Consider the following 25,338-nt stretch of genomic DNA (forward strand, 5'->3'; position numbering starts at 1 on the left):
GCCCTGAATTTCATGCTCCAGCTCTGAGGTGAGACTTGAACCCTGGAAATTGTATTTCAGCTTCAAATGGAGTATGAAGTGAACCATAGTTGAAAGGCAATGCAATGCCTTACTCTTAGATGGTTCTAAAATATTGCATTCTTAATATCTCAATTGTTTACTCCATTAATGTTATTTGTGTTAGATGTGACTCAGTGGGCAGCACTGTCATTTCTGAATCAGATCGCTATGAGCTTATATTTGATTTGGCATGGATAAGTGATTCAGAAACCTTTAAGTGAGTAAAACTATATGTATTGGTGAATTGTTCAGGGGGTCATTACTTTATCCTGTCCAGCTTCCTACCTAATTAAACTATGGGATGTAATTAGTAAGGATACCATGCGGAAACAACATCAGGATGTTTTGAGAAAATCCATGCCAAGGGATATAGATTGGCAGTTATTGACTTGGTATAACTTTGCCCTGTTCAACAAGATGGATTTCCTGTTACAATCTGAACTTTGGGAGTACTTTTTAGTTTATTTAATTATTATTTTAAACTGTGGTCTCCTAGAGTCATAGAGATGTACAGCATGGAAACAGACCCTTCAGTCCAACCCGTCCATGCCGACCAGATATCCCAACCCAATCTAGTCCCACCTGCCAGAACCCGGCCCATATCCCTCCAAACCCTTCCTGTTCATATACCCATCCAAATGCCTCTTAAATGTTGCAATTGTACCAGCCTCCACCACTTCCTCTGGCAGCTCATTCCATACACGTACCACCCTCTGCATGAAAAAGTTGCCCCTTAGGTCTCTTTTATATCTTTCCCCTCTCACCCTAAACCTATGCCCTCTAGTTCTGGACTCCCCCACCCCAGGGAAAAGACTTTGCCTATGTACCCTATTCACGCCCCTCATAATTTTATAAACCTCTATGAGATCACTCCTCAGCTACAGGGAAAACAGCCCCAGCCTGTTCAGCCTCTCCCTGTAGCTCAGATCTTCCAACCCTGGCAACATTTCTGTAAATTCTTTCTGAACCCTTTCAAGTTTCACAACATCTTTCCAATAGGAAGGAGACCAGAATTGCATGCAATATTCCAACAGTGGCCTAACCAATGTCCAGAACAGCAGCAACATGACCTTCCAACCCCTGTACTCAATACTCTGACCAATAAAGGAAAGCATATCAAATGCCGCCTTCACGATCCTATCTACCTGCGACTCCACTTTCAAGGAGCTATAAACCAGCACTCCAAGGTCTCTTTGTTCAGCAACGCTCCCCAGGACCTTACCATTAAGTGTATAAGTCCTGCTAAGATTTGCTTTCCCAAAATGCAGCACCTCGCATTTATCTGAATTAAACTCCATCTACCACATCTCAGCCCATTGGCCCATCTGGTCCAGATCCTGTTGTAATCTGAGGTAACCCTCTTTGCTGTCCACTACACCTCCAATTTTGGTGTCATCTGCAAACTTACTAACTGTACCTTTTATGCTCGCATCCAAATCATTTATGTAAATGACAAAACGTAGAGGACCCAGCGCTGATCCTTGTGGCACTCCACTGGTCATAGGTCTCCAGTCTGAAAAACAACCTTCACCACCACCCTCTGTCTCTACCTTTGAGCCAGTTCTGTATCCAAATGGCTAGTTCTCCCTGTATTCCATGAGATCTAACCTTGCTAATCAGTCTCCCATGGGGAACCTTGTCGAACGCCTTCCTGAAGTCCATATAGATCACATCTACTGCTCTGCCCTCATCAATCTTCTTTGTTACTTCTTCAAAAAACTTAATCAAATTTGTGAGACATGATTTCCCATGCACAAAGCCATATTGACTATCCCTAATCAGTCCTTGCCTTTCCAAATACATGTACATCCTGTCCCTCAGGATTCCCTCCAACAACTTGCCCACCATTGAGGTCAGGCTCACTGGTCTATAGTTCCCTGGCTTGTCTTTACCACCCTTCTTAAACAGTGGCACCACGTTTGCCAACCTCCAGTCTTCCGGCACCTCGCCTGTGACTATCGATGATACAAATATCTCAGCAAGAGGCCCAGCAATCACTTCTCTAGCTTCCCACAGAGTTCTCAGGTACACCTGATCAGGTCCTGGGGATTTATCCACCTTTAACCGTTTCAAGACATCCAGCACTTCCTCCTCTGTAATCTGGACATTGGTTTGATGGTCCAATCCTGATTGTATTTTTTATCTACTTTGTGCCTGTTACTGCATCCAACTAGCCTTGTGACAAGATGTAAAAGGGGAAGTATTAATCACTTTCTACATAATATCAATCTTCGCTTTCCTGCTGGTCACTTTATTTTTGTTGTATGTTTGCTACCATTTGGAAAGCGAAGATTGACAGAGACCAAATGTAGATTTTTAATTTCTTTAAAAGATTTCTTAAAAAAGAAAGACTATTTCCACTTAGAGGGAGGTAGAGCTAGAGGCCATCAATAGAAAACAGTCAACAGGGAATCAATGAAAGCAAAATGCTGCAGGTGCTGAAATAATAAGAGAAAATGGTGGAAATACTCAGCAGAGAGAGAATCAGAACATGGCAGTTCTTCAGCTATGGAGGAGGACAGAAATGTGAGGGTTGGATGTGAAGCACGAAAGAGGAAGCAATGCAGTACCGGGGAGGGAGCGGGGGTGGGGGGGCGGGGGGGATGCGATTGAACAGCAAAACATCCTGGAACAAAGGGCAAAGAGAGTGGTAGTAGTTGTAGCAAAATGATAAACCATTGACCCAGAGTGAATGTATGACAGATGCAGAAACGATGTTTCCACCTGGTGTGTGGGAGACTGAGGGGTGTCCCCAATCTCAGAGTAAGGAACAGACCATTTAGCAGTGAGGAACAGGAGGAATTTCTACATTTGGGGGCTGGAGAGTCTTTGGGATTATCTGCCTTCGGAGACCGCGGGGGCTCAGAAATTGAGTATAAACAAGACAGAACCAATAAGATACCGAACCTGTTGACGGATTGGGTGCAGGAACATGTCATTGAGCTAGAAGGACAGCTATGGTATAAGTTGAATGATGGAGCAGGCTTGGGGTGGGAGGGCAGAATGGTCACCCTGCTCCTACTTCCTATGTTCCTAATTCACACAATGATGGACAGGCTTTGTCCGAAGGCAAAGCAGGTAAACAATAGGAAATCAGGTGGGAATTTCAGAGGAGCCCTGTTCACCCAGGGAGGATAGTGAAAATATGGAGCTGGCTTTTAAAAAAAAACATTAATTCATGGGATGAAGGCGTCACTGGCTAGGCTGACATCTATTGCCCATCCCCAATTGCCCCAGAGGGCAGTTAGATCAGATCACCTACAGTATGGAAACAGGCCCTTCGGCTCAACACATCCACACAAACCCTCCAAAGAGTAACCCACCTAGGCCCATTCCCCATATTTACCCCTGACTGTTAGCACTGCTGCCTCACAGCGCCAGAGACTCGGGTTCAATTCCTGCCTCAGGCGACTGACTGTGTGGAGTTTGCACGTTCTCCCCGTGTCTGCGTGGGTTTCCTCCGGGTGCTCCAGTTTCCTCCCACAGTCCAAAGATGTGCAGATCAGGTGAATTGGCCATGCTAAATTGTCCATAGTGTTAGGTAAGGGATAAATGTAGGGGTATGGGTGGGTTGCGCTTCGGCGGGTCGGTGTGGATTTGTTGGGCCGAAGGGCCTGTTTCCACACTGTAATGTAATCTAATCTAATCTAATGCACCTAACACTATGGGCAATTTAGCACAGCCAATTCACCCGACCTGCACATCTCTGGATTGTGGGAGGAAACTGGAGCATCTGGAAGAAACCCACGCAGGCAGTTGCCCAAGGCTGGAATTGAACCCAGGTCCTTGGTGCTCACCACTGTGTCACTGTGCCATCCCTTAAGTGAAGAGTCAACCACATTGCTTTGGGTCTGGAGTCACATGTAGGCCAGACCAGGTAACGATGGCTGTTTCCCTCCCAAAAGGACATTAGTGAATCAGATGGGTTTTTCCGACAATTGATAACGGATTCGCAGTCATCATTAAACTCGTACCTTCAACCATTTGTTTCCAGATTGCAGAGACCCAACCAGCAAAAGACAATCACCTGTCAGTAACATCTCTTGTGTATAACCTTTTCTTGCTTAGACAAATTATATTTATACATTTGATTATATATTTGTATGTATTTTATATTGAAAAATACTTGCGTCCATGTAGCTCCTTCCATAACCTCAGGCTGTTCCACTGTGGGGGGAATCAAACCCAGTGTCCCAAAGACATTACCTGGTTCTCTGAATTAACAGTCCACTAGGCCATCACCTCAGCTACCAAACAGAAGCTAATTGAAGATGGAGGAGTGTACCTGGTTTTTACTGGCCGTTAGAATGGGGAGGGTGAGAGAAGGTTAAGTGCAGCAGGAATTAGACAGGCAGAATGGCCTGCTCCCATGTGGGACGAGTCCTGTTCCAAAGACTCAACATCCACCTCAGCCCGGTGTTCAAAGGGCAGTTGAATCATCAGTGAGACTTGGCCCACACCCTTGGAGTGGATGCTGATAAAAAGGCTGGGCAGGAGAGAGGTTTCTTCTGGTCAATAATCCTCGCGGTGACGATGAAGACGCCGATGGGCTCGGATTATCTGCAGTCTGATGTTTCTGTTTGAAATGAATTCGTGGGCGGGTCCCGCGGGTCCCACCCCATTCCCTACTGAGTCCTTCCACACTCTCTCTCTCTCTCTCTCTGCAGGTTTCACTCTCTCGCCCTGTTACCTCCAGGACGAGATTTGGTCTATTCCTGTAGCAATCTCCTTCCCTCCCCAGGAATCTGTTCTGGCAATCCCCCTTCCTTCTAGTCTCGGACCACATCTTGGAACCCCTTGACTAGGATGTAATTTCAGAATGTTCTTGGCTTCGATTCTCTCCACCGTCCTGTATTACTGTTCCGCGTCAGTCGAGGTAAGATCACAGCCTTTCCAAATCAGATCACCAAATCGACCGCATCTGCAGACTTTCCTCACAAATATAAAGGGGAGGGAACACAAGGACAAACTGTATTGTTCTGTCAATGCTCACATTTCAATACCCCCGGTTTATTTAGCCTAACTTGAAACTTGGGAGCTGTGTAGGATGGCGTCTGCAGCAGGGATACTACTGTGTTTGAGACGGTGTCGGGTTTAGATGGGTCAGCTTATCAGACTCCAGATAGGTGAAACAGCCTATGGGTTAATTCAGGGTTTTGATCGTGTTTGTTTTTATTTCCAGATTGCAGAGACCCATCCAGCAAAAGACAATCACCTGTCAGGTAACATCCCTGGTGTATTATCTTTTCCTGCTTAGACAATTTTTTATACGTTTGTTTATATATTTATATGCACTTTACATGTTGCTATAGCTCTTTACATAACCTCAAGCTGTTCCAAACCACTTTACTGTCAGCTAAGTTTGGTGTAGTCAAGAATAATATATACATTATGATAGGAAATATTACAGATATTTCATAGGATCCCTACAGTGAGAAAGGAAGCCAGTCAGCCCATCGTGTCCACACTGACTGTCCAAAGAGCAACCACCCCAGACCTATACCCCCTGCATTTCCCATGGCTAATCCACCTAGCCTGCAAATCTTTGGACTGTGAGAGGAAATCCACACTGATGTGGGGAGAATGTGCAAACTCCACACAGACAGTTGCCCGAGGCTGGAATCGAACCCGGGTCCCTGGCACTGTGAGGCAGCAGTGCTAACCACTGAAATGCCCCAGCAAATCAAGAAATAGATAAACGCTCACATTGCAAAATTTACTTCATTTTAGATCCATTTTTATTAGTTTGTTTGTTTTTTCTAAATCACCATAGTCTCAGAGGACCATAGAGCTGCTCTATCATTAGGGAGAGACAACTGATGGTGGTTTATAGCCTGAGGGTCTATATGCCACAGGCAAGGGGAGAGTTTGTGAAGGAGAGTCCTTCATGGTAACCTACAATGTATCATGGAAAGTAATTATATTAAAAATAAAGGAGGATCAAGATTTGTTAAGTGTTTAGTTGGGAAATGTATATTGGCAGCCTGACTACTTTACTGTCATGATTAAATGACTGGTTGGGATGATAAATAGATTTTTTTCTGAAATCCAACATGTTCCTACATTACTGGGAACTTCCATCAGTGTGGAGTGACCTGGGATAGTGCATGGGCGGTTTCTTGCTGAGAGCAATATTTTTCATTTCTCTCTAAGTGAAAGATCGAACAAGCTCATTGACAAAATGGTTCCAATGGTTAAATATATGATACATTTTGATAAATCATATATCTATATGAGATTTCACAGATAGTCAAAACACATTCAAAGAAGGGTGGGGTGGCCCATTTGTGTTTCTCTGTGCCACAGATATACTCACACACGCGCACACAAATACATAAGTACTTAAAGATGTACAAACGCATCTGCACGAAGACACACAAGTTCACAGATTTAAATATATACACATTTACACACAAGTTCAAACACACAAAGACAGACAGACACACCCATTTTTAGCTGAAGTGGGAGTGGTATTCTTTACTTCAAGAAACTGTCACACATGTTGACGTTTTTGATTCAGTCAGAGGCTTTAAAAAGGAGAGGAAGACGTGCATTGATATATTTCCTAAACCAGGACACATCCGCTATTGTAATATTGAGCAGCAATACCTCCAACTATGCTGTACATCAGTACAGACCTCACTCATTCAGTCCTCCTTCAGTGTAACTTTCCCTCAGTATAGCCCTCCCTCAAGATCGTCCCCCCTCAGTGCAGTCCCCCCTCAGTGCGGTCCTCCCTCAGTGCAGTCCCCCCTCAGTGCGGTCCTCCCTCAGTATAGGCCTCCCTCAGTTTAGCCCTCCCTCAGTATAGGCCTCCCTCAGTACAGAACTCCCTCAGTATAGCCCTCCCTCAGTGCAGTCCTCGCTCAGTATAGCCCTCCCTCAGTATAGGCCTCCCTCAGTATAGGCCTCCCTCAGTATAGGCCTCCCTCAGTATAGCCCTCCCTCAGTATAGCCCTCCCTCAGTAAAGCCCTCCCTCAGTATAGCCCTCCCTCAGTGCAGTCCTCCCTCAGTGCAGTCCTCCCTCAGTGCAGTCCTCCCTCAGTACAGTCCTCCCTCAGTACAGTCCTCCCTCAGTATAGCCCTCCCTCAGTACAGTCCTCGCTCAGTATAGCCCTTCCTCAGTGCAGTCCTCCCTCAGTATAGCCCTTCCTCAGTGCAGAACTCCCTCAGTATAGCCCTCCCTCAGTATAGCCCTCCCTCAAAGTAGCCCTCCCTCAGTATAGCCCTCCCTCAGTGCAGTCCTCCCTCAGTGCAGTCCTCCCTCAGTATAGGCCTCCCTCAGTACAGTCCTCCCTCAGTACAGTCCTCCCTCAGTATAGCCCTCCCTCAGTGCAGTCCTCCCTCAGTGCAGTCCTCCCTCAGTATAGGCATCCATCAGTATAGGCCTCCCTCAGTATAGCCCTCCCTCAGTATAGGCCTCCCTCAGTACAGTCCTCCCTCAGTATAGCCCTCCCTCAGTATAGCCCTCCCTCAGTATAGCCCTCCCTCAGTACAGTCCTCCCTCAGCGCAGTCCTCCCTCAGCGCAGTCCTCCCTCAGTGCAGTCCTCCCTCAGTATAGCCCTCCCTCAGTATAGCCCTCCCTCAGTATAGGCCTCCCTCAGTACAGAACTCCCTCAGTGCAGTCCTCGCTCAGTATAGCCCTCCCTCAGTATAGGCCTCCCTCAGTATAGGCCTCCCTCAGTATAGGCCTCCCTCAGTAAAGCCCTCCCTCAGTGCAGTCCTCCCTCAGTGCAGTCCTCCCTCAGTGCAGTCCTCCCTCAGTATAGCCCTCCCTCAGTATAGCCCTCCCTCAGTACAGTCCTCGCTCAGTATAGCCCTTCCTCAGTGCAGTCCTCCCTCAGTATAGCCCTTCCTCAGTGCAGAACTCCCTCAGTATAGCCCTCCCTCAGTATAGCCCTCCCTCAGTGCGGTCCTCCCTCAGTGCGGTCCTCCCTCAGTGCAGTCCTCCCTCAGTGCAGTCCTCCCTCAGTGCAGTCCTCCCTCAGTACAGTCCTTCCTCAGTATAGCCCTCCCTCAGTATAGCCCTCCCTCAGTATAGCCCTCCCTCAGTATAGCCCTCCCTCAGTGCAGTCCTCCCTCTGTGCAGTCCTCCCTCTGTGCAGTCCTCCCTCAGTGCAGTCCTCCCTCAGTGCAGTCCTCCCTCAGTATAGCCCTCCCTCAGTATAGGCCTCCCTCAGTATAGGCCTCCCTCAGTATAGGCCTCCCTCATTACAGTCCTCCCTCATTACAGTCCTCCCTCAGTACAGTCCTCCCTCAGTATAGCCCTCCCTCAGTGCAGTCCTCCCTCAGTGCAGTCCTCCCTCAGTATAGCCCTCCCTCAGTATAGCCCTCCCTCAGTATAGGCCTCCCTCAGTACAGTCCTCCCTCAGTACAGTCCTCCCTCAGTATAGCCCTCCCTCAGTATAGCCCTCCCTCAGTGCAGTCCTTCCTCAGTGCAGAACTCCCTCAGTACAGTCCTCCCTCAGTATAGGCCTCCCTCAGTATAGGCCTCCCTCAGTATAGGCCTCCCTCAGTACAGTCCTCCCTCAGTATAGCCCTCCCTCAGTATAGCCCTCTCTCAGTGCAGTCCTCCCTCAGTATAGCCCTCCCTCAGTGCAGTCCTCACTCAGTATAGGCCTCCCTCAGTATAGGCCTCCCTCAGTATAGCCCTCCCTCAGTATAGCCCTCCCTCAGTATAGCCCTCCCTCAGTATAGCCCTCCCTCAGTGCAGTCCTCCCTCAGTGCAGTCCTCCCTCAGTGCAGTCCTCCCTCAGTGCAGTCCTCCCTCAGTGCAGCCCTCCCTCAGTATAGCCCTCCCTCAGTATAGCCCTCCCTCAGTACAGAACTCCCTCAGTATAGCCCTCCCTCAGTACAGTCCTCCCTCAGTACAGAACAAAGAACAAAGAAAATTTCCAGCCCAGTAACAGGCCCTTCGGCCCTCCAAGCCTGAGCTGATCCAATCTACTGTTTAAACCTGTCGGTCAATTCCTAAGCATCTGCATCCCTCTGCTCCCCACCTACTCATACATCTGTCCAGACACATCTTAAATGAATCTACTGTGCCTGCCTCTACCACCTCTGCTGGCAATGCATTCCAAACGCCCACCACCCTCTGTGTAAAGTACTTACTGTGTGTATCCCCCTTAAACTTTCCACCTCTCACCTTGAAAGCGTGACCTCTCGTTATTGAATCCTTCATCCTGGGAAAAAGCTTATCTCTATCCACCCTGTCGATATCCTTCATGATTTTGTAAACCTCAATCAGGTCCCCCCTCAATCTCCTTTTTTCTAATGAAAATAAACCTAACCTACTCAACCTCTCTTCATAGCTAGCACCTTCCATACCAGGCAACATCCTCGTAAACCTTCTCTGCACCCTCTCTAAAGTGTCCATATCCTTTTGGTAATGTGGCAATCAGAACTGTACACAGTATTCTAAATGCGGCCGAACCAATGTCTTGTATGATTTTAACATGACTTGTCAGCTCTTATACTCAATACCCCGTCCAATGAAGGCAAGCATACTATATGCCTTCTTGACCACTCTATCCACCTGTGCAGCAACCTTCAGGGTACAATGGACCTGCACTCCCAGATCTCTTTGTCCATCAACTTTTCCCAAGGCTCTTCCGTCCATTGTATAACTCGCTCTAGAATTAGACTTGCCTAAATGCATCACCTCACATTTGTCTGGATTGAAAACCATCTGCCACTTTTCTGCCCAACTCTCCAGTCTATCTATATCCTCCTGTATTCTCTGACAGTCCCTTATGCTTTCTGCTACTCCACCAATCTTTGTGTCATCTGCAAACTTGCTGATCATACCAACAGTTCCCTCTTCTAGATCATTTATGTATATTACAACAACAGTGGCCCCAACACTGACCTCTGTGGAGCACCACTTGTCACCTTTCTCCATTTTGAGAAACTCCCTTCAACTACTACTCTGTCTCCTATTGGTCAACCAGTTCTTTATCCACCTAGCTGGAACATCCTGCACACCATGTGACTTCACTTTCTCCATTAGTCTGCCATGGGGAACCTTATCAAACGCCTTACTAAAGTCCATGTATATGACATCAACAGCCCTTCCTTCATCTATCAACTTGGTCACTTATAGAACATAGAACATAGAAGAATACAGCGCAGTACAGGCCCTTCGGCCCTCGATGTTGCGCCGATCCAAGCCCACCTAACCTACACTAGCCCACTATCCTCCATATGCCTATCCAATGCCCGCTTAAATGCCCATAATGAGGGAGAGTCCACCACTGCTACTGGCAGGGCATTCCATGAACTCACGACTCGCTGAGTAAAGAACCTACCCCTAACATCTGTCCTATACCTACCCCCCCTTAATTTAAAGCTATGCCCCCTTGTAATAGCTGACTCCATGCGTGGAAAAAGATTCTCACTGTCGACCCTATCTAAACCCCTAATCATCTTATACACCTCTATCAAGTCACCCCTAAACCTTCTTTTCTCCAATGAAAACAACCCCAAGTGCCTCAGCCTTTCCTCATACGATCTTTCTACCATACCAGGCAACATCCTGGTAAACCTCCTCTGCACCCGTTCCAGTGCCTCCACATCCTTCCTATAGTATGGCGACCAAAACTGCACACAATACTCCAGATGCGGCCGCACCAGAGTCTTATACAACTGCAACATGACCTCAGTACTCCGGAACTCAATTCCTCTACCAATAAAAGCCAGTACGCCATATGCCTTCTTCACCGCACTATTTACCTGGGTGGCAACTTTCAAAGATTTGTGTACATGGACACCAAGATCCCTCTGCTCATCCACACTACCAAGTATCCGACCGTTAGCCCAGTACGCCATCTTTTTATTACTCTTACCAAAGTGAATCACCTCACACTTAGCTACATTGAACTCCATTTGCCACCTTTCTGCCCAGTTCTGCAGCTTATCTATATCCCGCTGTAACCTGCCACATCCTTCCTCACTGTCTACAACTCCTCCGACTTTCGTATCATCCGCAAACTTACTCACCCAACCTTCTAACCCCTCCTCCAGGTCATTTATAAAAATGACAAACAGCAATGGTCCCAAAACAGATCCTTGCGGAACACTGCTAGTGACGGCACTCCAAGATGAACCTTTGCCATCAACTACTACCCTCTGTCTTCTTCCAGCCAGCCAACTCCTAATCCAAACCTCCATCTCACCCTCAATGCCATACCTCCGTATTTTTTGCAGTAGTCTACCATGGGGAACCTTATCAAACGCCTTACTAAAATCCATATACACCACATCTACTGCTTTCCCCTCGTCCACCTCCTTAGTCACCTTCTCAAAGAATTCAATAAGGTTTGTGAGGCACGACCTGCCCTTCACAAAACCATGCTGACTATCCTTGATCACATTATTCCTATCCAGATGTTCATAAATCCTATCCCTTACAATTCTCTCTAAGATTTTGCCCACAACAGAAGTGAGACTCACCGGCCTATAGTTACTAGGGTTATCCCTACTCCCCTTCTTGAACAAGGGAACCACATTTGCTAGCCTCCAATCTTCTGGCACTACTCCTGTAGACAACGAGGACATAAAAATCAAGGCCAATGGCTCTGCAATCTCTTCCCTTGCTTCCCAGAGAATCCTAGGATAAATGCCATCGGGCCCAGGGGACGTATCTATTTTCACCCTTTCCAGAATTTCCAACACCTCTTCTCTACATACCTCAAAGCCATCCATTCTACTTAATTGTGACTCAGTACTCACATTGACAACAATGTCCTGTTCCTGATTGAATACTGACGAAAAGTATTCATTCAGTGTCTCCCCAATCTCTTCAGCCTCCACACGCAACTTCCCACTACTATCCTTGACTGGACCTATTCCTACCCTAGTCATTCTTTTATTCCTGACATACTTCCTCGAAGAACTCTATTAAGTTGGTACGGCATGATCTCCCCTGCACAAAACCATGTTGCCTATCACTGATAAGCCCATTCTTTTCTAAATATAAATAGATCCTATCCCTCAGCACCTTCTCCAGCAACTTTCCCACCACTGACATCAGGCTCACTGGTCTGTAGTTACCCAGAATATCCCTACTACCCTTCTTGTACAGGGGGACAACATGAGCAACCCTCCAGTCCTCCGGCATATCATCTGTATTTAAGGATGCCACAAAGATATCTCTCAGGGCCCCAGCTATTTCCTCTCTCGCCTCCCTCAGTACCCTGGGATAGATCCCATCCGGTCCTGGGGATTTGTCCACCTTAGTAACCTCTAGCCTACCCAACACGTCTTCCCTACTTATGTCAATGTGATCCAGTCAAATCAAACTTCTATCTCTAATCTCAACATTCATCATGTTCCTCTCCTCAGTGAACATTGATGCAAAGTAATCATTCAGAATCTCACCCATTCTCTCAGGTTCGACACACAGCCTTCCTTCGTTATCCTTTAGTGGATCAATCCTTTCTCTAGTTACCTGCTTGCTGCTTATATAAGAAGAAAATGCTTTGGAATTCTCCTTAATTCTGCTCACTAAAACTATTTCATGACCCCTTTTAGCCCTCTTGATTCCTCATTTAAGACTTGTCCTACTCTGTCGATATTCCTCCAAGGCCCGTTCTGTTCTTAGCTGCCGAGACCTTATGTATGCTTCCCTTTTTCTCTTGGTTAGTTGTACAATTTCTCCTGTCATCCACGGTTCACGAATCTTGCCCTTGCTATCCTTTGCCTTCAATGGGACATGCCTATCCTGCACTATCTTTAACCTATCTTTGAAAGCCTCCCACATCTCAAATGTGGACTTCCCTTCAAATAGCTGTGTCCAATCCACATTTCCGAGCTCCTGCCTAATTTTGACATAATTGGCCTTGGCCCAGTTTAGTACTCTTCCCTGAGGACCACTTTCTTCTTTATCTGCGAGTATTCTAAAACTTACAGAATTGTGGTCACTGTTCCCAAAGAAATCCCCCACCGCAACTTCTACCACCTGGCCTGGCTCGTTCCCCAGTACCAGGTCCAATATGGCCCCTTACCTCATCAGACTATTGACATACTGCTCTAGAAAACTCTCCTGGATGCTTCTTACAAATTCTACCCCATCCAGACCTCTGAAGCTAAGTGTATCCCAGTCAATGTTGGGAAAATTAAAATCTCCCATCACCACTACCCTATTGCCTCTACATGTTCCCATAATCTGTTTACCTATTTGTTTTTCTACCTCGCGCTCACTGTTGGGAGGCCTGTAATACAGCCCCAACAACGTAATTGCACTCTTCTTATTTCTCAGCTCCACCCATAATGCCTCATTACCCAAGACCTCCAGAATGTGCTCCTTTAGCACAGCCGTGATATCGTCCTTGACCAGCAATGCAACTCCACCCCCCTTTTACTTCCCTCCCTGTCCTGTCTGAAATGTCTATATCCTGGAACATTTAGTTGCCAATCATCTTGCCCTTCCTTCAACCAAGTCTCTGTGATTGCAATAATGTCATACTCCCAGGCACCAATCCAAGCCCTAAGTTCATCTGCCTGACACACTATACTCCTTGCATTAAAGTAGATGCATTTCAGGCCACCAGTTTTTTTGCACTCATCTGCTCTCTGCCTACTCTTCCCTTTATTAATGCTTTCTTCATGATTCTTACTGTCTCCAGTCTCCACCTCACTGTCTACTTGTTTTCTCCTCTAGTTCCCAGCCCCCTGCCTCATTAGTTTAAAACTACCCCAACAGCAGTAGCAAAAACTCCCCCAAGGACATGGGTTCCGGCCAGGTTCAGACGTAGACCGTCCATCTTGTAATAGTCCCACCTTCCCCAGAGCCGGTCCCAATGTCCAACAAATCTGAACCCTCTCTCAGCACGGCCCTCCCTGAGTACAGTCCTTCCTCAGTACAGCCCTCCCTCAGCACGACACTCCCTGAGTATAGTGCTCCCACAGCACATCCCTCCCACAGCACATCCCTCCCACAGCACATCCCTCCCACAGCACAGTACTCCCTCGATACAGTCCTCCCTCAATACAGTCCTCTCTCAGTATAACCCTCCCTCAGTACAACCCTCCCTCAGTACAACCCTCCCTCAGTACAACCCTCCCTCAGTACAACCCTCCCTTAGAACAGCCCTCCCTTAATAAAATCCTCCCTCAGTACGGTCCTCCCTTATACAACCTTCCCTCCGTATAGCCCTTCCTTAGAACAGCCCTCCCTCATTATAGCCTCATTATAAGAAGAATCTAAAGTCAGTGGAGAAGGGATTCATCAGAATGGTTCCATGGATGAGGAACTTCTGTTAAGTAGATAAATTGGAGAATTTGGAATAGTTGAGTTGGAAGGAAATTTGATGAAGGTGATAGGAAGTGGAAAGGGAAAAACTGTTTCCATTGGTGGAATTGGCAAGACCCAAAGGGCACAGACATAAGACAATTAGTGACAGAAGTAATGGTCACATGAAGAGAAACGTTTTCACCAAGTGAGTGTTCAGGTTGAGGCTGCACTCCCTGAGATGGAATGGTGGAAGGCTCAAATGTCAGAGTCTGGGGGGGGGGGCGACCTAGAGAGGTTTATAAAATCATGAGGGGCTTTGATAGGGTAAATAGACAAGGTCTTATTCCCAGGTATAGTGGAGTCCAAAACTGGAGGGTATAGGTTGAGGGTGAGATGGGAAAGATTTAAAAGGGACCTAAGCGGCAACTTTTTCACACAGAGGGTGGTGCGTGTATGGATTGAGCTGCCAGATGAAGTGTTGGAGGCTGGTACAATGACAACATTTAAAAGGCATCTGGATGGGTATATGAATAGGAAGGGTTTAGAGGGATATGGGCCTGGTGCTGGCAAATGGGACTAGATTAATTTAGGATATTTGGTCAGCATGGACAAGTTGGACAGAAATGTCTGTTTCCATGCTGTTCATCTCTATAATTCTATGGTTCTAATTGACATTTTAAAAAGAAAACTGAACCTATATCTGAAAAATAATTACAAGGAGAAAGGCAAAGGAGTGGCATTCAGTGTATTGCTCCTTCAGAGAACCAGAATGGACATGACAGGCTGAATGGCCTGGTGCCTTTGCTATGGAAACTGTTAGATCCAATACATTTCAGCTTGGATATTGATTCACATTTCTTGTAACTCTTAATACTCATTGATTTTGTGAGACAAATTTTTTTTTGAAGCTATGAGGAAGTTCTGTCAATATTTTTCTCAGTCGGATATATATCAAGAATGCAGGTGGTCCAAAGTGCTAAACCAATGGGTGATGAGAGGCAGACCCAATGTTTATAATTCTTGACACTTTTAGCTCTGTGTCCTTTCCACATGGTGAGGGCTGGATAAGCCTTTATTTGCTGGAAAATGAACAGTTTGGTTTAAATCCTGTCTCTGTCACCAACATACTCTATTAGCGCTGACTCATTCTTGAGCCATTCTTGCCTTTGGGTCAGCTGGTGGGATCAAGTCCCTCTCTCGAAATTCGAACCCAAAACTCATGACCGGTATAGCAACACTGAGTGAGTGCTGTACTGCCTGAGCTGATGTCTCTCAGATGTGATGGCAAGTGGAAGTCTTATCTGTTTACTTGGGTGGATGTAGAAGATCCCATGACATTTACTTGGAGAAGATGTGGGGATTATTCCTGGTCTTCTTGGCAATACCTACCCCTTAAGTAACAATTAAAAATAGTTTATTATCACATTACTATTTGTGGGAGCTTGCTGTGTGCAAATTGGCTGCTTTATTCCTTAAAATTCCAACAGTAAGTGCACTCCAAAAGTATTTCCTTGGCTGTTAAATGCTCTGGATTGTCCTGGGGTCTTGAATTATAAATATAAGTCTTTTCTGAATGAGCTGATACAATAGATATTACACATATTGAGTGAGGCTTTGAAATTCTCACGGGTAAGTGGAAGGGGTTAGCAGAACGTAATAGATTCCCAAACGCTGCTTTGTTGTTGAATGAGATGTGGCATTGGCTGTTGTTCTGAGTGTAGGTGAATTTCCCAACAGTGAAGAATAAACTCAATTTTTATTTTACCTTTTGTTCCGACAGCTGTTAGCTGGTGTTTGGGCGTTTTTACCAAGTTGGGTTATTACACTGGGTCAGTAACGTACACTGTGACCGGGGAGGAGTGCCTGAAATGGACAGAATTCCCAGACTATGTCCAGCAGTATCCCAACAAGGGTCTTGGTGACCATAACTTTTGCCGCAGCCCGGATGGTGAACCAATTCCGTGGTGTTTTTACAGGAAGAAAACGGGGTCCATTAGTTGGTCAGAATGTGACTGCAATCACGGTAAACCGCTTGCATTGTTCTTGGTGTTTATTACAGCCACTTCGATGGGGGTTTCAGGGATTTCGGTGGGATCGCACACATGCTAATCTGGGCAAGACTGGAAAATATTATGAAAAGGACAGCTGGCTCTAGGATTCCCAGTTCTCCAAGCAGGGACTTGTAAAAAACTGGGAATCCTAGCTGTGGATAGCTGAAAGGGGCCTCAAAATATACTTGATGAAACAATTAAAATTCACAGGCAGGTTACATGAGTAAAGGCTACTTGACTTAATGATGAGGTAGAGAAGGAATGAAAAGGAAGTAAATCCCACTCTCCAGATCCCACTACCATGCAGGATATCCTGTTACTCACACCCACATATATGTGGGTCAGAACCAGCATTTTCGATCCCGTAAGACCATGAGAAACAGGAACAGTAGGCTGTTCGGTCCCTCTAACATTCAGAAGGATCATGGCTGATCCGACATTCCTCGTGTCAAATTTCCCGCCTTTTCCCCATAGCATGTGATTCCCCAACTGATGAAGAATCTATCTGTCTCAGTCCTAAATATACAAAAGGACCCTCCCCGCTCCAGCTCCCGGCGGTAAAGAGTTCCAAAGACTCACAACCCTCTGAGTAAAGAAATTCCTCCTCACCTCAGTCTTAAACTGGTGTCCCTTTACTCTCCCATTAGGGGAGACACCCTCTCAGCATTGACCCTTAAGAATCCTATATAATTCAATGAGGTCACCTCTCACTTTTCTAAACTCCAGTTAGTGGAGCCCCAATCTGTTTAACCTTTGCGTATACGTCAATCCCTCCATACTGGGGATCACCCTAGTGAACATTTTCTGAACCGCCTCCGAGTTAATTCTACAAATGCCTTCGGCCTGAATAACAGAAACACTGAGTGCTGCGGTGACTGCATTTGTGTAGCACCGGCAACAATGCTTCAGTGACTCGAGGCCACCTCCACAAGGTCACCGGAGTGAAGCTGCAGCGGTGCTTGTGGAAGTGCCTTTTAGCTGGCTTGAGGAAATTCGCAATGTGGTCCAGAAATGCTGGATACCCAGGAATGCAAAGACAAGATTGACACGTTAGAGCACATGCGGTGGTGGGTTAAGATGCTCAATTCTAGCAAATTGGTCAGGTATTTTGGACACTTGGCTTTCAAACACTTACTTAAACAGGCTCAAAGTATTTTTGATTAATGTAATATGCACCGATTTATTTTGATGAAAGAATAATTACTCTGCAAAGGACAAAAGGCTATTCATAGTTTTCCTGGCTCTTTCAGGTGCCATCCGACTGAGTGGAGGAGCTGGTCAACATGAGGGAAGGGTGGAGTTACTGTACAATGGACAATGGGGCACTGTCTGTGATAAGACCTGGGATGATCGAGATGCCAGTGTGGTCTGTCGTCAGCTAAGCTTGAGGTATGAAATGTTGGAGCGAAACATCCAGCAATTATTCCGAACGTAGTCATTACGATTGTTCCCAACGTTTTATTATGCCACGGATAGCTCTTGGCACCATGCTGCTCAATATTTAATCACTTTACACCCAGTAATTTTATTCCTCCACCGCAGGAGTTGTTCACAGAAAGATTTCATCGCTGGCTGGTTGAGGTGGTGTTGGATTTGTCCCGTTCACACTTCCACGGTTTGAAATGACAAAAGCTCCTTGAAGTTAGGTGAACGCAGTGGCACAGGCAACTGGCCTCGCATTGCATTAGCCAAATGACAGCAGTGTGAAAACTGAAGACTAAGAAAGGAGGCTGTTCATTGCACATTACCAGAGCAGAAGAGCTGAGGTCTGGGAATAGGACTATCTTTTGGCACAAAGCTATGAGACAGCATGGGTAGGGACTAGAAGGGAAGAATTATAAATACTTTACCACAGTCTTTCCTACCAGACAGTCCTAACCTTCAAAACGGTGACTCGAACCTTGATAAACAAGGAGATGAAAGGTTTTCGGGAATAGTCAGGAATAACCATGATCTCATTAAATGGTGAAGTAGGCCCGAGGTTGATATTCTGACTGAATTTAATTAGATTAGAAGGAAGATTGGGAGAATTTATTTAACTTGACAGGTTGTTGCATTCTGTACTGCCCTTAAGGCTTGGCGGAAACATAAATAACAACTGTTGTATGTGATGTGGCTTCTTTTTAATTAATTCATGTTATGTGGGCAACCCAGGCTGGGCCAGCAGTAACAGCCTATCCCTAATTACCCAGAGGACAGTTAAGAGTCAACCACATTGCTGTGTGTCTGGAGTCACATGTAGGCCAGACCAGGTAAGGATGGCAGATTCATTCCCTAAAGGACATTAGTGAACCAGATGGGTTGTTCCAACAATTGACAATGGTTTCCTGGTCATCGTTACTTCACACAGAGGGTGGTGGGCGTTTGGAATGCGTTGCCAGCAGAGATGGTAAGAGGCAGGCTTGGTAGATTCATTTAAGATGCGTCTGGACGGATGTATGAGTAGGTGGGGAGCAGAGGGATACAGATGCTTAGGAATTGACCAACAGGTTCAGACAGTGCATTTGGATCAGCTCAGGCTTGGAGGGCTGAAGGGCCTATTCCTGGGCTGTAGAATTTCTTTGTTCTTTGTTAGACTCTTAATTCCAGATTTTTTTATTGAATTCAATGCCATGGCAGGATTTGAACTCCGGTCCCCAGGACACATAACTGAGTTTCTGGATTAATTGTCTAGTGATAATACCATCAGACCATTTACACAGAAAACTTTATCTGGCTATGGGAAAAGAGTTGGAATGGAAGTCAAATGGGATATCTCACAAGCACATGATAGGCTGAATGTCCTCTCTTTCATGCTGTGGGATTCGACGATACACTAACTCTTATGGTGTTTGTCATACTTTGTTCACTCTGTGTTACCAATCATCTTCTGATCTGCAGTTGGCCAACAAATTTAAACCATGATTCATCATATCTCCCTGTTTGAGGTGTTTTTGGAATTTCTGGCCCTACTACATGCTCATGATTATATCAGATTTGACCATTTATATTTTCATGGACTTAAATACAAAGAATGGAGTTACATTTCTACAATTGTAGATTAACCAGACTACAATTGAGAGTTGCCTACCATACCCCCTGACCCACTCTTCATAGAATCATAGAATCCCTACAGTGCGGAAACAGGCCATTTGGCCCCAACAAGTCCACACTGACACCCCTCCAAAATGTATCCCACCCAGACCCATTCCCCTACCCTGTTACTCTTGCCTAAGATAAACCTCAAACCTGCCTTTTGAGGCAAAATTTAATCAGTTCCACAATTGGGTCAAGGTATCTAATTTTCTCCTGCTTCTCTGAGATGGCAGGAACGAAACTGTGTGGGGCAGGAACGAAACTCTGCAGTTAATCTCAGTACTGACCCCCCCCTTCTGTACATCTCAGTGACACAAAGGACCCATTCCCTCCCCCTCTGCTTTCTCCTCATTCTTACAGTTGGAGATCTCCTCAGAGATTTGTGAATGCTGTGGGCTGCTCAAAGAAAGTTTCTTCTCGTCTATATTCACAAAACTTATCAGTAACAAGCAAATACTGCACTCAGCAGCCTGGAAGCTAATGGAATCATACTTCATACCAAAGTCAGGATCTTGCCTCCTGGGGATGATGAGAAAATAGTTTGCCCAGTGAAATAATGATGTTGTGCACGCATTGAAGGGCTCAGCTGGCAGCACCTTTTACCTCTGACCCATAAAGTTGAGGGTTCAGGTCCACTCAAGTTATACACGTTAAAGCTAACAATTTGGCAAAGAGCTATGGCAATTCCTGCTAGCTCTTGGGCGACTTAGCGTTTGACCAGGACAGTCCTGGTTTTCCATTAGGTGTCCTGACAATTTCCTAAGGTCAGTTCAAGAGGCCCTGGTTTTGGCCTTTTCCCATTTGGGATTGGATGGTTGGGGGTGGGGTGGGGGAAGGGAATGAAAAATTTGCAAGAAATTTCCTCCCTCTTCCAGTCAGCCCCCATTGCATTACCCTGCCTGCATTGGAACCTGCACTCCTCCCCTTTGGCATTTACGAGAAAGTTGTCATGAGCTTTTTGGCACATTGCTGAGGGTCTGGAGTCACATGTAGGCCAGACCAGGATAAGGATGGCAGTTTCCTTCCCTGAAGGACGTTAGTGAACCAGATGGGTTTTAATGAAAGTCACCCTTGGTTTCAGCATTAGCCTTAGACCCCTATTTCCAGTCTTTTATTGAATGCGAAAACCACTGAGTTTTGAGAAAATTTGTAGCTCAGGTTGAAGTTCTGGATGTAGGTTTGCTCGCTGAGCTGGAAGATTTGTTTTCAGACATTTCGTCACCATACTTGGTAACATCATCAGTGAGCCTCTGGTTGAGCCTCTGGTGGTGTGGCCCACTTTCTATTTATGTGTTTGGGTTTCCTTGGGTGGATGATGTCATTTTCTTTCGTGACATCATTTCCTGTGGTGTCATTTCCTGTTCTTTTTCTCAGGGGTGGTAAATGGGATCCAAGTCAATGTGTTTGTTGACAGAGTTCCATTTGGAATGCCATGCTTCTAGGAATTCTCGCACGTGCCTCTGTTTGGCTTGTCCTAGGATGGATGTGTTGTACCAGTCGAAGTGGTGTCCTTCCTTATCTGTATGTGAGGATACCAGTGAGAGAGGGTAATGATTGGAAGCATGACATTCCAACTGGAACTCTATCAACAAACACATTGACTTGGATCCCATTTACCACCCCCTGAGAAAAAGAACGGAAAAGCATCACTACAGGAAATGACATCACCATAGGAAATGACATCACCAACACAAGGAAAACACAAACACATAAATAGGAAGTGGGCCATACCACCAGTGCTTCATCTGGAGGTTCACTGATAACGTTACCTATATGGTGACGAAACATCTGAAAACGAACCTTCCAGCTCAATGAGCATAACTACACCCTCGAATGCCACCATCTGTCATGGTGGGATTTGAACCTGGAACATTAGCTGAGTTTCTGAATTAATAGTCTAGTGATAAATCCACAAGCCTGTCCTGGAAGGAACATGCCCACCTGCAAGTTCTCTTGGAAATATATCGCCATTCCTTCAGTGTCACTGGGTCAAAATCCTGAAAGTCCCTCTCTAATTATGGGTCTACCTACAGGCACAGGGACTGCGGTGGTTCACTCCCACCTTATCAAGGGGCAATTAGGGACGGAACAATTAATGCTAGCCCAGCCAGCAACACCCACGTCCCTCAAGTGAATTAAAAAACACAATCTACTGAAAAGGGTCGCCAACTCTGGCTGTATGTATTCTGGGAGATGACCCCTGACATTCATCTGCCCCTCCTCTCGGCTCCTGTCTTTAGTGTGTTTAACGTGTCAATCATCGTGGAGCTCCCCTTGCTCAGCGGTTCTCAGTGCTGACTTATGTAAATCTCGTTGCTCTAGTTACGTCAATGGTTCATTTTAAATCGCTTTATACGTATCTATTAACGCTCCGAATGGGTAGGTAGTGAAGATGGGTGATCAGAGCGTGTCACAGATCAGTGTGGGATCCTCATGAAATGACAGTACAGGCCAGAGCAGCTGAATAGACCTTTCCAGTTCCTACGTGTACTTAGGTTAGAGGAACCTGAACACGCATTAAGGAGTTCTCTCTTGCTCTTTGTCTTGGCATTATGGGGGAAAGTGAGCAGGGTGGCACGGTGGCTCAGTGGTTAGCACTGCTGCCTCACAGCACCAGGGTCCCAGGTTCAATTCCAGCCTCAGGTGACTGTCTGTGTGGAGTTTGCACATTCTCCCATTGTCTGCGTGGGTTTCCTCTGGGTGCTCCAGTTTCCTCCCACAGTCCTAAGATTGCAGGTCAGGTTAACTGGCCATGCTAAATTGCTCAGAGGGAAATGGTTCTGGGTGGGTTACTCTTCGGAGGACTGGTTGGACCGAAGGGCCTGTTTCCACACTGTAGGGGATCTAATCTAAACATACTCGAGGGACCCAAGCAGGTAATTTTGTCTGGATGCGATTCCGTTAGCTGCCCTGTGATTGTCTCCAGGATCACAATAATCTGAGGAAATGTTATCTGATGCATCAAGGAGCAGTCTATTTATTTATCAAATCTACAAAATGAACTTAATTTCCATTTCACGATATTTTTTGCTCCTTGATTAACATCTGGGTTAAATTTCTACACTATTTTGTCAGTCATTAATCTGTTTATTTTTAGAAATGTAATGACTGCATTAAAATTACACAAATGTGATTACTGGCAAACTAACAATAATTCACAGAGGAAATTCATCTTCAAAACATGTGCCATGAGTAATTCCACTTGAAATAACCCTCTTGTCAACTTTCTCCTTCCTGTTTTTCTTCTCCTTCTTTTCAATCTTCTTTCTCCTCCTTCCCACTCTTCCGACTCCTGCTTCCATCCTCTCTTTTTCCCACGGCAACCTCGTAACTCTTACTTTCCTCCCCATCCCCTCCTCTTTGGACACTTGTGTCCACAGTGAAATAGGTGTGGCCAAGAAGAATTCATTGTTCGGCCCTGGATCAGGTCCCATTCATATGGACGGAGTTCACTGTCGAGGTGACGAAGCCGCCTTGCTACAATGTCGAAACAGCACATTAGCGCGTGGAACTTGCAGACATGACAATGGTGCAGGGGTCGTGTGTGGACTTCCAGAAGGTAAACGTCAGAAGTAAACTCTTCAGCAAATTTAAACAGGAATTTGCAAATGAAAAATGCCATGATTATTGTTAAATGTCTATTGTACACCCAGCTGGTGTCACTACTGAACAAGTCAGATCCCAGATGAAATCTGACTTGATAGATCTTTTTTCTAACTTAACACGATGGTCATTCAGTGAAACATGGGCACATGAGGCTGTAGATTCTCTTTAACAATAAAACAGAAGTTCTTTACAAAAAAATTGAAATAAAACAAACCTAATGAACTAAATGTAGAAATGCAGTTTGATAGATCTTAAAACACACACATCAAAACAAGGCCACATCTATTCCCCAGCAACATGACTTGCCAACATTATAAATCCAGAGACCCTTTTATATAAAATCTTCAGTTTAATTTCAGAAAGCTTTTACAAGTATGCTGCCGGGGTTGAGGGTTTGAGCTATAGGGACAGGCTGAAGAGGCTGGGGCTGTTTTCCTTGGAATGTTGGAGGCTGAGGGGTGACCTTATAGAGGTTTATAAAATCATGAGGGGCATGGATATGGTAAATAGACAAGGTCTTTTCCCTGGGGTGGGGGAATCCAGAACTAGAGGGCAGAGATTTAGGGTGAGAGGGGACCTAAGGGGCAACTTTTTCACGCAGAGGGTGGTGTATGTATGGAATGAGCTGCCAGAGGAAGTGGTGGAGGCTGGTACAGTTACAACGTTTAAAAGGCATCTGGATGGGTATATGAATAGGAAAGGTTGAGAGGGATATGGGCCACATGTTGGCAAATGGGGCTAGATTAGTTAAGGTTGGCATGAATGAGTTGGATGGAAGGGTCTGTTTCCCTGCTGTATATCTCAATGGTTCTGCGACTCTATAAGTTAAGCTGTTCCTTAAAGAGACATTTCCATAAGCCTCATAAGGCTCATGTTGTCTGCAGTGTCACACAATGTAGCGATGAAGTTGCATGAATTATAGAATCATACAGTACAGAAGATGCTCTTTGGCCCATCAAGTCTGTACTGCCAAAAGTATGTTATCACTTACATTTGATCCACTTTCCAACACTAGACCTTGAATGTTACAACATTTCAAATGCTCATCCAAGAGCTTCTAAAGGCTATGGAGATTTCTGTCTCAATGCTCCTACCAGGCAGTGCATTTCAGAGCTCCAACACCTTCTGATAAATGTTTTTTTTCCTCAAATCCTCTCTAAACTTTCCGTTTTCCACTTTAAAACAATGCCCCCTTCCCTTGTCATAGATCCTTCAACTATGGGTAACAGCTGTTTTCTATCTACCCTGTCCATGCCCTTTATAACCTTAAACACCTCTATCAGGTCCCCCCTCAACTTTCTCTGCTCCAAAGAAAACAACCCAAGCTGATCTCTCTTCATCGCTAAACTGTTTCATTCCAGGCAACATTCTGGTGAATCTCCTCTGCAGTGCAAGCACATCCTTCCTATAGTGCAGTGACCAGATCTCCAGTTGTGACCGAACCAAGGTCCTCTACAACTCCAACATGACCTCCCCGCTCTTATAATCTGTGCCTCAACTGGTAAAGGTGTGATCTGTATGCCCTCTTAACTATGCTACTAACCTGTCCAGCTGCCTTCAGGAATCTGTGGACAAGTACCCAAAGACCACTCTAGTCCCCTGTGGGGTGGCATGGTGGCTCAATGGTTAGCGCTGCTGCCTTACAATGCTAGGAACCCAGGTCTGATTTCAGCCTCAGGTGAATGTCTGTGTGGACATTGCACATTCTCCACCCGACAAGCCTTGCGTTGGAGAGATGTTGCTGAATTATATCCTGCGCTGAAGGACAGTTATCTCACTTTTCCACACTTTCACAAAATTCTTTTGAGTTCAAGAGAGTACTCAATGAATGACAAGGCTTTAGGAAGCTCAGAGGAATCGTAGAATCTGAACAGTGTGGAAACACACCATTCAGCCCATCAGGTCCACAGTGACCCACTAAAGTGCACTGTCACTCAGACACAATCCCAGCTCCCTACCTTATTGCTGTAAAAACCACTTCTACATGGGTTTCCTCCCACAATCCAAAGATGTGCAGGTTAGATGGATGGGCCACAGGAAATTCAGAGTTACAGGGATACGGTAGGGGGCTGAGCCTGGGTGGGAGTGCCCTTTGAAGGGTCGGTGTGGACTTGATGGGCTGAATGGCCTGTTTCCACACTGTAGGGATTCTGAGGTTGCTAGTGTGTTGCTGTTCATTGAACTCAAAGAATTTTGTGAGAGTTTGGAAAAGTGGACTGGCTGTTCCTCAGCACAGCATAACATTTGGTGGCACTTCTCCAACTCAAGGCCCATTGGGTGGAGTAATTGGACACACAATACTCACCTCTCT

General features: G+C 45.8%; 1 protein-coding gene across 4 annotated transcripts in view; it reads left to right on the forward strand.

The window, feature by feature from the left end:
- Positions 1-4,494: 4,494 nt before the first annotated feature.
- LOC122541898 (neurotrypsin) overlaps positions 4,495-25,338 on the forward strand; it is a 52,530-nt gene continuing 31,686 nt past the window's right edge. Inside the window, exons 1-6 of one of the 4 annotated variants that reach the window (XM_087982640.1) lie at positions 4,495-4,571; positions 4,728-4,936; positions 5,243-5,282; positions 16,076-16,318; positions 17,597-17,735; positions 22,802-22,980. In XM_087982640.1, coding sequence (XP_087838766.1) covers positions 4,880-4,936; positions 5,243-5,282; positions 16,076-16,318; positions 17,597-17,735; positions 22,802-22,980 — 658 coding nt within the window. In that variant the 5' untranslated portion in view covers positions 4,495-4,571; positions 4,728-4,879. Of the gene's footprint in view, positions 4,937-5,242; positions 5,283-16,075; positions 16,319-17,596; positions 17,736-22,801; positions 22,981-25,338 lie in introns of all 4 variants that reach the window. The other 3 variants (XM_043679082.2, XM_043679078.2, XM_043679081.2) reach the window with 3 other exon arrangements.

The sequence above is a fragment of the Chiloscyllium plagiosum genome, unplaced genomic scaffold, assembly GCF_037043375.1.
Source record: "Chiloscyllium plagiosum isolate Xiang-an unplaced genomic scaffold, Cpla_swu_hap1 HiC_scaffold_43, whole genome shotgun sequence".
Classification (NCBI taxonomy): Eukaryota; Metazoa; Chordata; class Chondrichthyes; order Orectolobiformes; family Hemiscylliidae; genus Chiloscyllium; species Chiloscyllium plagiosum.